Raw genomic sequence first — 15550 nt, forward strand, 5'->3', positions numbered from 1 at the left:
AAATTATCATTAGGTAGTGAAGGCCCTTCACATCTATTTATGAATTTCAGAATCAAAATTACGAAAACATATAAAGAGAACCGACAAACTGCATACAACAGCCTCTGCATCACCACAGACGCACACTGGAGATTCCCCACGCGGTCAAACACACTCCAACGCGCAATGTGTTGCACTTGAGGCTAAATCTCGGCTAAGGTGAGAGCAGCAGCCAGTCTTTAATGTGTAGTATTGTTTTTATTCTGGCACACGTGCTTAAATCCTCTTTAAACAGCAGCTGACCATCTGCAAAATGCCCTGCAACCTCAGGTAATATTGTGATTTTCATTCCCTTTACCACAACGCAGTGGTGGCTAGCCGTCTCTCTGGAATTGCGACGTTCTCTTGCTAGCAGGTTACCTCTCCAGGCTGAGCTCCCCATCAAGGTTGGTGGCTTTTGAAAATTGATCTCAGACTTGAACATGTGCTTTTACACGGGAAAGTATAATCTTCAACGTGATGGTGGGAGAACAGCTGCTTTATTTCTGCGGTTCTCTTGGGCACACATCCAGAAGGTACTCAAAATGAACGGCACGATACATCTTAGCCTTATGTTTTTGAAAAGAACTCATTGATTTAGAAGGAAAAGATTATTTAAAGTTGCATTGGGTCTTTTTCCGCCCCCCGCCATCACAGTGTGTAAGGAACTGGATGCAGTTCACCACTACCCACGGTGAGCAGTTCAGCTCCCTACGTTTTCAGAATTGTCTGCATGCATATTTTCAACTTATGCTGCTCCACCTCAAAAAAAAAAAAAGAAAAATGGAAAAGAAAAAAGGAAAAGGCAGCTGACCTTCGCTGAAAAAAAACCCCCTAAGTTTTCTGGCCAGCAGGCAGAATTTAAGTTCACCAGTAGAAATATTTCTTCTAAAGCATTCCCTACAACTACTAGCTCCCTATTTTAGGAAAGCAGGGAAATGCAGTCATACTGGACAGCACTAAATGAAAATTAAATGGGCCAAAACCCCCAAAGCTGTTACAAACAGGATAATAACTAAGGAAAAGCTACACCACCTTGCTCGGAAAAGGTCTTTGTGAGTGCAGTCACTGAAAACTGCGGTGCGAGCCCACCCAGCTCACGCTGCAGCTCAATTCCTCCACAAAGCATTTATTTGCTCTCTCATCTACTCACCTGCACTTTTCACTTGCAGGAATTTTCCTTCTGAGAAGATGGCATCGCTGGCAAGTTTGACTGAAACCAGTTCAGGGTCTCACGAGTTAACCAGAGGGAGATGGGGGACTGACAGGTGTGGATTCACCAACATCTAATAAAGAGTGAGTTTCTGCTACAGATTTAACAGAGCTCAGTTGGGCAATAAATCAACCGAGAGACACAAATCCACTGGAAACCTGGGTGTATTACTTCTGCTGTTCACAGAAGAAATTGTTCTTAATCCAAACCTGTCTAATAAACAACACTTCCAGAAAACAAGGCGCGTATACATTACCTCAGTAACAAAGAGAGTGCGGGGATCAATGATGTCCAAGAAGTGTCTGAATCTGCCATAAAATGAAGTCTGGAAGACAGGAAAAAAACCAAAATGTGTTCAGTTAGAAACTGCCTTTCACCGGCTGCAGAGGAAGGTTTTATTTCCTCTGCAGAACTAAGCAGCAACTAAAAAGAAATAATAGAGAAGCTATTCACTGGTAATTTGTGATGGGAAGCCTGAAAGGAAAAGATGAGGGATTGGACCCTGCTAGCAGCAGTGTTGCTATTAACAGAATACCAATATAGATGATTTAATAAAGTGATACTATCAAGCTGCTGAAATACCCTTTACTTTTCCCTCAAAAAAGGCACGCTGCCTACTTAACCCTCCCTGTGGGACTACTGGGAGATGCCTCGGACCACAAAAACCCAACGGCACTGCTCCAGGCCTCCCACACCAAGCAACGCCGTCGAAGGAATTCCCGCCCTGCAATGCCTTTGACACCACCCCTATGCTGCTTGTCCTCATTGCCACTAGCACCCATCTTGCGGGACCAGCAGTACCACAGGGTCCATGATTTTGGGGAGAGACTAGCGTGAAGAAGCTCCTCACAGAATCATAGACTCATTAAGGTTGGAAAAGACCTCTGGGATCATCAAGGCCAACCCCCAACCCAGCACCCCCAGGCCTCCTAAACCATGGCCCCAAGGGCCACGTCTGCACGGTGTTTGAACCCCCCCAGGGACGGTGACTCCCCCACCTCTCGGGGCAGCCTGTGCCAGGGCCTGACCGCTCTGGCAGGGAAGGCATTTTCCCTCATCTCCAACCTAAACCTCCCCTGACGCAGCCTGAGGCCGTTCCCTCTCGTCCTGTCACTGGTGACTTGGGAGCAGAGACCAACCCCCCCTCACTCCAGCCCCTCTCAGGCAGCTGCAGAGAGCGAGAAGGGCTCCCCTCAGCCCCCTCTGCTCCAGGCTAAACCCCCCCAGCCCCCTCAGCCGCCCCCCAGCACACTTGTGCTCCAGACCCTGCCCCAGCCCCGCTGCCCTTCTCTGGACACGCTCCAGCCCCTCAAGGCCCTTCTTGTCCCGAGGGGCCCAAACCTGAGCCCAGCATTCGAGGTGGGGCCTCCCCAGGGCCGAGCACAGGGGCCCCATCCCTGCCCGGCTCCTGCTGGCCACACCAGTGCTGACACAAGCCCGGGGGCTGGTGGCCTCCTTGGCCACCCGGGCACTGCTGGCTCATGCCCAGCCGGCTGTCAGCCAGCACCCAACTCCTGCGCCCATACACTGCTAGAAAACGAGGTATGTGAAATTATATTTTCAAATGCTCTACAAAGACTTTAAAGTCTCAACAAGGGAACAAGTAGTTATCTCCTTGATGGGAAGAATGAGAAAGGTAAAAAATCAGACTAAGTTAAACCCAGTTTTATGTCTTACATTTATTGCAGAATTGTCCAGGCACTAAAGTAGGGCTGGGTTTCATTGTGCCAGCCCCTACACAAACACAAGGCAGACATTGGACTGTGAGCCTTAACATCCGTAAAAGAAGCCATAACTTCATGGCTTGGGCTTCTTCTTAGCTGCATGTTTAGAAAAATCCAATCTGGATGCGCATGCGTAGGGATAATGCTGTGCGAAGGCTGGTGACGATGCCTTCCTTGGGAGCAGCAAAAGTGTCTGAAGGACAGAAAGGGATCGAGAGCACTGGGAACAGAGTCTGAAGGAAAGGGGAAGGTCTGTGAAATAGGCTGGAAAGATCATGGGAAGCTCCAAAGGAACAGAGAGCAGTTTTGACTCAGTATTTAGAAAAAAATTGAATTTAGGCAAGCCCAAAGCACCGGACCATGAAATACTGATATATTAAGAGTGCTCAGGGTACATCATCACTCAAACATCAGTCTGGATTCTTTCATCTGGATGCAGGTGTACGCTGAGTGCCAGAGCTGCCTTAGTGCGGCCTAAACTCTCATCTGGACATCGGCAAGGCCAAATGGACACGGGACAGCCCGGTCCAGCGGCTGCTTTCTCTCCCGTGGCTTCTCCCCAGCAGAATTTGCAGCCCATCGCGGATGCAGAACGGACACAGGTCACAGACCTCCAGGTGCTCTTGAATATTGGGACCCCTTTGCCCTGGGTGCTCTCAGCCACGTGCAGGCAAACCTCTCTTTGCATTTGTCATGCAAAAGCGTGCTATAAATAAAGGACTGGAATACGGATAAAGCAGCGAGAATGGCATTTAATCACAGCCTGGCATAATTTTATGAAACATGCTGGTTCTTCTCTCCTGAATCCATCGAGCACAGAGAAATACCAATAATACTGCCTACTTATTCAGGCAGAAACCCCTCTCTAATGGCAGTTTCCAGCAACGCTGCTGTCCACCACCTCATGTTGCAACACCCCATTCTCAGCTGCTTACAAAATGCTCTACTGTTATTTTCCCATGTTCTGCACTAAAAAAAGAAAAACCCACAACTAAACAAAATAGCTTCACATAACTTCAGAAAAAAAAGCCCGGTGGTTTTTAATTAGCATTGATTTAATTAACGCTAATTCTGGTACTCCCTAGCTTTTGCAAGCTTGACATTTTGCTGCCTTACTTTTATTTTCAATATAAAGAGCTCTGCAGATGCCACTGTCCTCCACATCACTACTGCCCGACGCTTGCCAGTGGTGCAGGGAGTGACATGACTAACGCGTGACTCACTTGGTCCCTCGTCATGTTATCCCAAGCACTCCCACGTACCGTCGTCCCTCTCCCACTGCCCATCCTTCTGCACTTGCTCAAGGCTGAACAGCAAGAAGAGAATTCAGAGCAGTTGTAAGTACATGGTTTAAGCGAGAACAAAAAGAGGGGGGGGGTTAAATTTAAGTGGGCTCAACTTCTCCACTGCTTTCATCATTGTGATACACATTTCACAGTGAGAAAAGGTATTAAATAGAATTAAATATAACAGCAGTATTTTACACCCACTTTACAAAAGGTGTAAATGACAGTACAAGGCACAAGGAAGGGGGAATGAGACCAGAAGTTCAAATGCGCCTGATGTAAATGCTACTTTAGAAGTACAGATTCAAATTCACAAAGCTGCAGAGGCCCTCAGGAGTGCTGGTCTCCTGCTCTGGTCCTTGCCTGGAGCAAGCTCAGTGACACCCAGCTAAGGACACGTTTCAGCAGCTCAAACCCAGCCTGCACAATCCTGTTCCCACGCCCCCTCCTCCTCTCCTGCCCTGGGCCAGCGCTGACTCTGATCGGGGAGCTAAGAGGGCCAAAAGTCTAATCCTTAAAGGAGGGATTTGTTTTCAGGTGGCGGAGTTGCCTGAACCCGTTCCTTCCGCAGTCAGATAAGCCCCAGGGCGAGGGCCGGACCACTCGAGCGGGGCTGGGACAACAGCCCTCACTCAGGCTCCCATGGAAGTGCACGATAAGGTCCAGAGCAAAAACCATAAAAATAAAAAAGCTGTTTATAACATGCAGAGCTGCTGACCATTCCTTCAAATGATTACGGCCAACATCCCTATCTTTAAGTACAGATACACACAAAACCAACCAGAAATGCTGCAACCCAGCAAGGGAAGAAGTGCTTTTCCAGCCTCATGAACCTAAAAGATCTGTATGAAAGAGTCTTGGGGCTTTCTGAAGTCTTTCTTCAATAAGCAATATTTCTTTATCCTCCTAGCCTTCTTCCTGGGGGAAAAAAAAGTCTGAATACACAGGCTAGGCTAGGAACCAAGAAAATTAACATGGACAAGTAGCAGACACTGTGCTATGGACTTGCCAGGAGATGGTGGCCAAAGCATGCTTTTCTCAGATACCATAAGGCACTTCATGTTGTAAGGTCAGCCAGGGCCAACTGCTTGTCTGCCAGCAGACAGGACTATTTCAGTCCTTCCTTCTCTCATCCTCACTTAAAATAATAAAGAAAGAAATTACCCTTTTGCTACTGCTACTTCAAAGAAAGGACAGCGGGAAGGCAGATGTACCTCTTGCCTAGGCTGAAACAGAGGGCAGAAGCCAGTTCTCAAGAATGTCTCTGACCATCAGGGATGCACAAAGCAACCAGGCAGGGAGACCCGAGCTCGAGTCTCCCCTCCCTCCCCTAAGGCAGGCAACAAGACCCAACTCATCAGCTGTGGTTTCCACTTTCTTTTTGCATTACCATGAGCTCTCTAAAATAATAGAATCATAGAATTGTTAAGGTTGGAAAAGACCTCTAAGATCATCAAGGCCAACCGCCAACCCAACACCCCCAGGCCTCCTAAACCATGGCCCCAAGGGCCACGTCTGCACGGTGTTTGAACCCCCCCAGGGACGGTGACTCCCCCACCTCTCTGGGCAGCCTGTGCCAGGGCCTGACCCCTCTGGCAGGGAAGGCATTTTCCCTCATCTCCAACCTAAACCTCCCCTGATGCAGCCTGAGGCCGTTCCCTCTCGTCCTGTCACTGGTGACTTGGGAGCAGAGACCGACCCCCCCCTCACTCCAGCCCCTCTCAGGCAGCTGCAGAGAGCGAGAAGGGCTCCCCTCAGCCCCCCCTTCTCCAGGCTAAACCCCCCCAGCCCCCTCAGCCGCCCCCCAGCACACTTGTGCTCCAGACCCTGCCCCAGCCCCGCTGCCCTTCTCTGGACACGCTCCAGCACCTCAAGGTCCTAAATGCAAATACATAAATGTGTTTTTCCTTGTTGCTCTTACTATGCACCTCTTGGGAGTGAAAAATCACTCTTAAGTCTCCCACGAAGGGGATTCTGGTGCTCAGCCACCACCCAACCTTTCCAGCAGAAGGGCTATTGTCACCCTGAGGCTCAATCTCCGTCACAGCGATTGACACCAAACTCTGCCTGCTCTCTTAGATCCCCAAAACAGGATGAGCTGCAATCCCATGACAGTGAGTTATCCTTTAACGCCTCCTCATCGGCTCTGCACGCTCACCGGTCGGCTCAACAACATCCCTCATCACCACCACGGGACAGCACGGCAGAACACGAGCCATTAAACTTCTTGCTCTGCTGCCTCTAGTCCAAGTTTCTTCAAATAAGGCAACTGCATTAAACCTCATTCACTCCCACGTCCAGACCACGATTTTGAAGAGAGCAGTTCTGTTAATCAAGCAACTGGGGGGGGGGGGGAAATCCGCACACCAAAAAAAAAAAAAACCATTCTCATTGGTTAAAAATCACTTTCCCCATCCCACTTCTCCCCCTAACGCATGCTGGGCTTGCTTGCAGTCAAAATACCTAGGGGGGAAAGCAGCAAATAAAGCTTAGCCTTGGACAGGGGAGAGCAACATCAAAGTGAGACAAGTGGCAGAGTGGGATGAATGGAAGTCCCCAGTTCTACACCTGAAACATCTCAAGGTCAATTCACGGTGCCATAAACAAGAAAAAAACAGCCCAAAAAAAGTAGAGGAGTTTGACCAAGTTTTGGCTTTTTAACTCTGATAAGTGAGAACCTCATTTTTCCACAACAGAAGCTCTCTGTGGTCTCTCCGAGAACCACATAAAATAGAACCAAATTCAAACCAAGAGCAAAGTTGCCTTCTTGAGGCTGCATCTAAACATCATCACTGCGTATTTCACCGCTCAGCCCTCCTAAGCAGCAGCATATTCACCACAACTCTGCAGCCCCCGAGCAAAAAATATCTGTCATTTTTACCGCTGTCCAGCCATGGGACTTCGTGGTTTTCCTTTTCAGATGACTACAGAAAGCTGCGTCACTGCTAGACCTTGCTGGTTGCCTTTCCATCATCCAGGTCAGTTCCTGCTTCCCAGGTTTAATCTCCTGACTAGAAGCCACCAGAATTATTTTAATTAAAGATTGGTATTTGTTTCCAGAGCTGCATGCAAAACAAAGGGCAAAAAAAAACCCCAAACCCAAATCCTAATAATTCAGAATTTAGGGGCAAATTAAATCAGAGCCAACTGTTGCACCTCAGCTTCGTGAACATAACCACAAAACTGAACTCACAGAACAGATCCGGATTTTGCTCTCCAATCCTGATTCTACAGGATAAATAGGAAATCAATCGCCAAAATACAACAGACGGTTTTGCAGACTGACCACAGACAAGAAGCCTTCGAGAAGGGCTTTTCTTGGCTCTAATGAATTTAAAAAATTGGTTCCCACAGTGGGGCTATGAGGACTCAACCCAGAGAGTCCTTTACTGTCATTTACGCACTGACATTTTACGCTCCCTGCTTGCCCTTGGGCTTCACCCAGCACTGCAGCGCTTTGTGCGATGGGAGTATCATGTTTAACCGTGAATAAAAGCGATGAGAAGTAAGTAAGTAAATAAGAACACAACAAAATTCTTTTAGCTTAAAATACATTCAACTCCCAAATTATTTTCCAACATCAAATGAATCCATTGCACGTTGCTGGTGGTCTTTGAGCACTCTAAAGCACCGGGTAAAGCCAAGTGATCAGGCAAGCACTGACCTAAGCTCCTCAGTTCTCTTACAGGATGTTTTGGCTCTGCTAAAAGGAATGGAGAAGCCCCTATGAAGAAGCTAACTGAAAGCCAGTGGAAGAAATAAATTCAGAAACATGCTACAGAGACATTTTCCTTATTCCTTTCTCTTTATTATAAAACCCAAAAATATTTAAAATTTGGTGTTAATCTAGCTCAGTCCAGACGCTTCCATATCATCTTGGGGTTTCTACAGCGCACAGGCGCGCCACTGAAAGCCTCCGGAAAACAAGAGGCTGATGTCAGGTGAAGCACAATATCGCAGTTTCTAGTTTTTATACTTTTCTTCTGTAACTGCTTGAAGTCCTGCCACTGCTAACAAGCATTTGCTTTCCTGGGTTATGGCCACTTTCTTTTTAAGCTCTGTTAGTTAAAGGGCTTTAGGATAAACAAAGCAGCCGGTGCTCTGGAACGTAACAGAATTCTCGCAGCAAACCAGAGATACAACAGGCTCTTGGGGTGCAGGACAAGCAGGGAAAGGCCAGGCATTGCGGCAAGTACTTGCCCACAGTCCATACTGTAAATACTTATCCTTAGGGAATGACTTTCTGCAGGTCCTCACAATGGAGCACCGTTATTCCTGCAACTCAGACAGCCAAGGCACTGCTCAGCTCTTCTCCCACCAACTGCTGCCTTGTCCCGGGCTCTGGCCAACACCTGCTCATTCATTAATTCATTATTACAAATTCAAGGAAAAGGGAATTTTATTTTATTTGCCTTTTAGATGCCATTTCAGTGCTAAAACTGTGTTATTCTCTGTTCCAGCAGGTCGTCTTTTGCTGTACATCATACAAGAACTGCTTTCTTTTCCCATACCTCCTTCTAACCCTTTCTCCTCCATCCCTTCCCCGTTACCCCATGCCCACTATCATCAAGTAGGGCAAAACCAAGGTATTTCCACCTCCCTCCACGGTCTGACCTGGACACACCAACTCTGCATCCATCCAGCAAACCAACAGTTGTTAGGACAAGCAAACGGGATGAGAGGATCAAGCCCCGGGGCTCAGGAACAGCCGGGCACCGTTCAGTGCACCAGCAGGGCAGCAGCCCTAGGGCACACTGCAGTCAGCCAAGCCCAGATTTAAGTGAGAATTCAGGATGGTTCCTTTTTAACAGGATCATTTCCAGCTCTGGCCATCATGCTCATGCAAGGGAGGGAGCTTGCAAGCCACCCTAAAGTATGACCTTCACCTCCCAAATATCCATCCGTGGTCTTTTCTGCCATTTTATTCCTGTAACATCCACTGTAGTAAACGGTTATCGGGAAGAAAACTGAATAACACAAATTTCCTGTGATTAAACGCAGCTATTTTGGGACCACTTCTCACCAGCCTGCAAGCAAGATGAAGTTCTGCAAAGCGGCTGGGAATATTAATTCCCTTACATGGCACAGCAGATCACAGTGAGCACAGGACTACGTTACAGCTCCAGCTTAGTTAAGTGGCTGCGCTGCAGGCCATGCAAGACGCAGCTGACTCCGAGATAAGAACTAGAAGGAAACTACTCCTTGTAGGCTCAAGAAATTTGGAGAAGGGCAGTGAGAGACAGGTAATTGACCATCAGCAAGCGCTTGTTTGTCACCTTAAAGAGGGCGAGTATTCCTCGTAAGTGTATACTGGGCAGCCCTGGGAAGAACAGGAGATAAGCACGACTACAAGTTTAATTACAGTGTGATTTTAAGAAGAATTTAATTAAGCCAGAGCAAAAGGCATGCAGACTTGGGGTGGTTTTTGAGCTAAAAATCAGGCTTATATCAGCTTTAAATTAATTAGGAAGAGATTTAGGCTAAACCAAACAAAATTAAGGAAATTCAAACCATTGAGCAATGGGACACTGGCAAGGTATGGCTGGACAGCAGAGCTGTGTAATTGCACGCACACTTGAGGTTCACCCCGATTACGAGTTTAGGCTAAAGCTACAGACTCTCAGCCCTTCAATATTTTTAATTTAACTTTATAATATTAAAGGGCCAAGGGTGGGTATAGGAGTAGCTCCTGCATCTCAGTAACTTCAGTCACCTGCAGTGACGGATCTGCTCATGAACGCCGATGGGACACAACATGGAAACCTTTCATGTGGAGTAGCAGGGGTTTGCATCTTGTTCCACCAAAATTTGACAATTACCTCTGGACTTTTCCAAGGTGGACAGGCCACCTATACTTAATCCGGAAAAGAACAAGTATATAATTATATATGTTCAACAAATAGCAAAAGACGCAAACAAACTCCTTGTTTAAAATCCAATCCTGGCTGACAGAGATGTAAAAAAGCCAACTGGATGGCTTTTTTGGCATGGTTTTGTGAAGTAACAGCTAAACAGCAAACCCAAAGGTGTCTGTAGTTCCTCTTCTCTGCAATTAGTTTTTAAGCATGTGCTTGCAAGACCCAATAGATTGCACAGGACAAACAGGGTCAGCCCATCTTCAAGGCTGAGGAAGCCACCTTTGGTGACAGCAAACACCACTTAGCATAGGCCAACCTCATCTCAGGCAGCTCATACACGCTGGGCTGGACCCACACATACGCAAGAGTTAAAACAATCATAAACCAACCTTAAACATCCTTCTGCAGCCTTTTAAGAAAACCCCTTCTCCAGAACGATGGCCCTTTAGGAAAGAGGAGTTTCATGCACTTTTTAAAGTGTAAAATAACATTATGCTGAGCAACATGTGTAGAAACTTCCGTGTTAACTTTAGGGTGTTAGGATACAGCTCCGGTTCTTCCCGCTGCCTGTACCAGGGCTTTCAGCAATCTCAGTACACAAGCAGCAAGCCATTCAGCTCCCGAGAGGCGTATCTAATCAGCAGCGTCTTTATCTGCATGTCATTGCAAAGGTTATCTTGGACAGAGGAGGCACGTGGTTTTGCTAAGGCAGGTCATAAACCCTGGTTGTGCTTTAAACTTTCCAAATTAAAGTATACGAAGAGCAGGAAATAGTGATTTTTAGCACTGATGTCCTTACAAGACATTCTGAGATTAGGATGCATTGACTTCCAACATTAAAAATATCTGCAAGGTCAGATACTCTCTGACAACAGCATATCTGTAACGACATTGTTAATATCGCAGCCATAGAAAGTGGCGTGTTTGGCCAACAGAATAAAACATCCTAAGCACATCACGTACTCCACGGTCGTACGCACACGCTGAGCTGTTCAAGGGATAACAGATGTTTACAGTTCTGGTTTGGGTTTATTCCCCTTGATGTCCCTCTTCTTCGCCTGAAGGACCTAAGATCTGCGATGTCTTTTTTTCATTATTTCCTACTTCGCAAAGAGGACAAGGCATGCTCATGAGTTCTGCTGGTTGAGGTGACCACCCTCAACTTCAGCTGTGTAGGAAGTCAGCTCACCTCTTGTTCGGTTTTCCCCGCGCTTGCAGTCCTGCACTAGCGGAGACAGCCTCACTTTACTTTTTAGAGGGCTGACCCCAATAAAAACACCAGTTTAACTGGTGCTATCTTCTCCCAGCAGTTAACACCCTTGCTTAGCAAACAACCGCACCCACACCTTATTTAGACCCTTGCTGGAAAGGTTTCCTCAGCTTTTCTGAGAGAGAGGAAAAAATATGTCTTTATTTTGCCCAGGGTAAATGCCTGGGATACAGGCAAAGACCCCAGAGCACAGGGCGCACTTAAAACCTTAAAGAGAAAAAAAAACGGGGGGGGGGGGGGGGGGGGGGAGGGGAAAGGAGTATGCCTAACAAATTATAACTACTTGTCAGAAAAGAAAGTTCTTATCACACATTCTCAAGTCTAACGTCCTCATTTCTTCTTTTACCTAAAAATAGCCCGCTTCCATTGCGAGGCAGAGGCTCTTTTCAGCAAACAACAACAAAAAAAAGGTGACTCAACAGAATGCGACTTGCCCAAACATCAAGAAAAAGAAGCAAACTGCAAAAACAAGGGATGGGAAAAGGGGAATTTAATAATGGACGTCTCCTGCGTGCTGTCCTAAATTCTGCTCAGCCGCTTTCCGGGGGCCCTGCGTCACGGCGGGGGAAGGAAACCACCGTGTCTCCTCTGAACCAAATCCCCAGGCAGCCGAGTTTGCTCTCCGAGGTTTTTGTTCCTAACAAACAACTTTTCCTTGTTTTCCCCCACAGGGACAAAGACGCTGAGCACAGCTCCCTGCACCTCTCCCAGCCCCAGTTTTAGTCAAATCTCCCCTTAAATAGCCCTAGACCTGCTCCCAGCCAGCGCTTCAGAGGAAAAGTAAATGCTGTCATCACGAGGGGCTACGTCTAGAATTTAAACAGCCACCTGAAGCGTCACTAATCCTTTCCGAAACAAGTAAGGCATCCTTTGTCAGTTGGACTACTAAAGGCAAGATCTTATAAACAGATAAAACACTGTGACAGGCCACTGAAGGAATGGGGAAGGCAGGGAGCTGCAGGGGCATCGCACTGAACAGCTGACGGAAAAGGATCGTGGTGATTCAGGTGCACCGATCCCTTGGGCTCATGTCGGCGTTCTTCCCCAGCACTGGAAGCTGAAGTTTGGTAGCAAAAACCAAGGTCAAGACGGGAGAAATAAATAACTGTCTGAACCAGAGATGAAGGACCTGGGATGAGGTCGTGGGATGGGAGCGGGCACGTGGCTGCAGCGCTGATGGGGCAGGCTGCCGCATCCCAAACCGGTCGCGGGATCCCACCCGTTGCCCTAACCCGCAGCAACACTTGCACCCCTCCTGCTCTGCGACCCCACAACGCTGCCGGATCCCAAGCTGGGCTGTCCAGCCACGCTTCATGCATGGGCACACGGAGCAGGAGAAAGCAGCTGAGCACAGGGTGAGAGCCGGCCGGACACCAGCACCATGACCCATCCGTCAGCTCCCACCAGACTTCCACATTCCTTCGCAGAAAATTTTATAGGAAAGGAATAAAACCACTGCAGAAGAGAAAGGGAATGATTTCCAATGCTCGGTGCAGCCCTCCTGCAAAGCACCCCTGAACCACCCAGCCCAAGCGTGCTTTTGCCAATGAGCAAGCTTCACCCCAGGTCTGGGCTGCGTGTAAATGCACCCAGCTCATCTCCCAGGAGTGGCAGCGAGGAGAGAGGACTTCTCCGCTCAAACGCGCATGCAATCATTAACATCCTGCCATACCCCTCGAAACATTTTCTAAATGTTGCTACAAGTGACAGTCGCTCCTTAATGAACAGAACGCACCGATTCTGTGCCTGACTCGCTGCCAAGTGTGCCTCGAATCATCTGTGGTGTCTAGAAGGGAGTAGCGTCTCCTCCTCCTCCTCCTCCTCTCCTTATTAAAAAGCTCCGTCTCCCCAGCCTGAGCATCCCTCAGCTCGCGCAGCCAACCAGGCTCCCAGCGTCGGGAAGTCACCCCTTCCCTGCCACAGGGGATCTGTCGCTCCGAGGAGGTCCCACCACAACCTCTCAAACAGTGATAAGGCAGTGGGGGAAGAGGCACACAGATCCATCAACCAGGTCTGGCGCCCCATGGGAAATCAGCAACCAGACCCCTCAGCAACCCAAATGGGTGGCTTTGGTCAAGCCAAGCTCCGTGAACTGCAATTAGCAAGTGAGATGGTTGGCACATAGCGGTCCCGTACAGATTTTGGGTGGCTGGGCGGGGAAAAAGAGTATACTTGGAAACTGCCCCAAGAGTGGGACACGGACACACCCCATTGTCGAGCAGACTTCTGCTACTCATTCTTGATTTGGTATTTGCAATAGCTCATTCCTTTCCAGCAGCATCTTCTCCAGCTCGAGCAACTGAAGGTGGTTTTATGAACTTTGTCAGCCATATCATAGAACCATTAAGGTTGGAAAAGACCTCTGGGATCATCAAGGCCAACCACCAACCCAACACCCCCAGGCCTCCTAAACCATGGCCCCAAGGGCCACGTCCGCACGGTGTTTGAACCCCCCCAGGGACGGTGACTCCCCCACCTCTCGGGGCAGCCTGTGCCAGGGCCTGACCCCTCTGGCAGGGAAGGCATTTTCCCTCATCTCCAACCTAAACCTCCCCTGACACAGCTTGAGGCCGTTCCCTCTCGCCCTGTCACTGGTGACTTGGGAGCAGAGACCGACCCCCCCCTCACTCCAGCCCCTCTCAGGCAGCTGCAGAGAGCGAGAAGGGCTCCCCTCAGCCTCCCCTTCTCCAGGCTAAACCCCCCCAGCCCCCTCAGCCGCCCCCCAGCACACTTGTGCTCCAGACCCTGCCCCAGCCCCGCTGCCCTTCTCTGGACACAATCCAGCACCTCCACGCCCATCAGAAGCCTAACATGGCTCCAAGAGAACGAAAGGTGGTCTTTGTCAGCCATGCCGTAGCGGGGACCCCACAGAGCGCTTGCGAAGGGAAGCTGTGGAAGGCGGCTGCAGGGACGAGCTGCTCCGACCCTCGCCCCAGCTCTCCTCACCCCATGACAGCTGCTGCAGGCCTTCCTTGTTGTCCCCCAGACATCGGGCACCAACGACAGGGCGGCTCTGCCGTGCAGGCGCCGCCTCCTCACCTCACGCCTCGCCCCAAACCACGTTTCCTTGTCGCCCGCCTCAGGCGCCCCAACATGACGCCATTTCGTGAGGGTCAGCCTCTTGCCCCACCAGCACCCTGACCGCACTCCTCACCTCCCTGCAACCTTGGGCTCGTCGCCACCCCGGTCGGGGCAGGGCCCAGCCCTCGCACCGTCCTACGGGGGAAAAAGGAGGCGACCAGGCCGTGCGGTGGCACCCAAGACCCTCCACCCAGCCTCGCTGACCTGAGCGGCAGCCGCGGGACTCGAACACGCGGTCCCGGGGCTTCGCGCACACACACCCCCACCCCACCGCCCTGCGCCCGGAGCCACAGGGGCACGGCGGGACGCGCCAATCACCGCGGGGCGGGGGGGCGGTGGCTTTGAGTGACAGCCGCGACGCCCAACGGCAGGGGGGCTGCGCACCAATCAGCGCACCGCCTTGGGTGAAGGCGGGGAGATTCAGCAGGGAGCGGGGGGGGGGGGTCTCCTCACGGAGGGACACACACACACACACACCCCGACGCCGTTCCCCGTCTCCCCGCCTCCCGCCGCCCCCGCGCCCGGCGGCGGTACCTGTTCGAAGCGGGGCTTCCCCAGCTGAAACGGGGGATAATCCGCCGGTTCCGCCATCCCCTTCGCGCGCCGCAAGCGCCACTTTAAACAACCTCCCCCGCCGCCGAGTGCCCGCCCCTTGCGGCGCCCCCGCGCTGATTGGCCGCCGCCCACCGCAGCTGCCGCGGTGCACGCCGGGAAATAGAGTCCGCCGGAGAAGGGGTGGGGAGGTCGGGACGGGGTGGCCAGCCAATGGGAGCGGGCGCGGCGGCGCGGGGCAGTGCGGGAAATGGAGTCCGCGCGGGGTACCACGGGAAATGTAGTGTGGCGGGAAGATGAGGGGAGCCCCGGGAAGGAGCGGGGGGCGGCGGGGAGGGGGGCTGTACCGGGTGCCCCCGCCCCGACTGCAGCTCGCCTGGCCTTTGAGGGGAGCGTGAGACCAAAGGGGGCGGCCAAAGGGTTGGGGTAGAGCAGGCACAGCGTGTGTGGGTATTTCCCCCGCCTTCTTTCCACTTGTCCCGTCTGTTCTCCTTTTTGTGAAATAACAGATGAATTTAGCAACTAACAGGAATGCCTGAGGCAACCGG

The 15550-nt window shown here is 50.4% G+C and overlaps 1 protein-coding gene across 7 annotated transcripts in view; it reads right to left on the reverse strand.

The window, feature by feature from the left end:
• SFXN5 (sideroflexin 5) overlaps positions 1–15115 on the reverse strand; it is a 108129-nt gene extending 93014 nt beyond the window's left edge. For 3 of the 7 annotated variants that reach the window (XM_064448808.1, XM_064448809.1, XM_064448805.1), the window contains exons 1-2: positions 14985–15115; positions 1488–1556 (exon numbers count right to left, since the gene is read on the reverse strand). In XM_064448808.1, coding sequence (XP_064304878.1) covers positions 1488–1556; positions 14985–15041 — 126 coding nt within the window. In that variant the 5' untranslated portion in view covers positions 15042–15115. The other 4 variants (XM_064448811.1, XM_064448810.1, XM_064448806.1 and 1 more) reach the window with 4 other exon arrangements.
• Between the last annotated feature and the right edge of the window lie 435 nt (positions 15116–15550).

Source organism: Phalacrocorax carbo, chromosome 4 (assembly GCF_963921805.1).
Source record: "Phalacrocorax carbo chromosome 4, bPhaCar2.1, whole genome shotgun sequence".
Classification (NCBI taxonomy): Eukaryota; Metazoa; Chordata; class Aves; order Suliformes; family Phalacrocoracidae; genus Phalacrocorax; species Phalacrocorax carbo.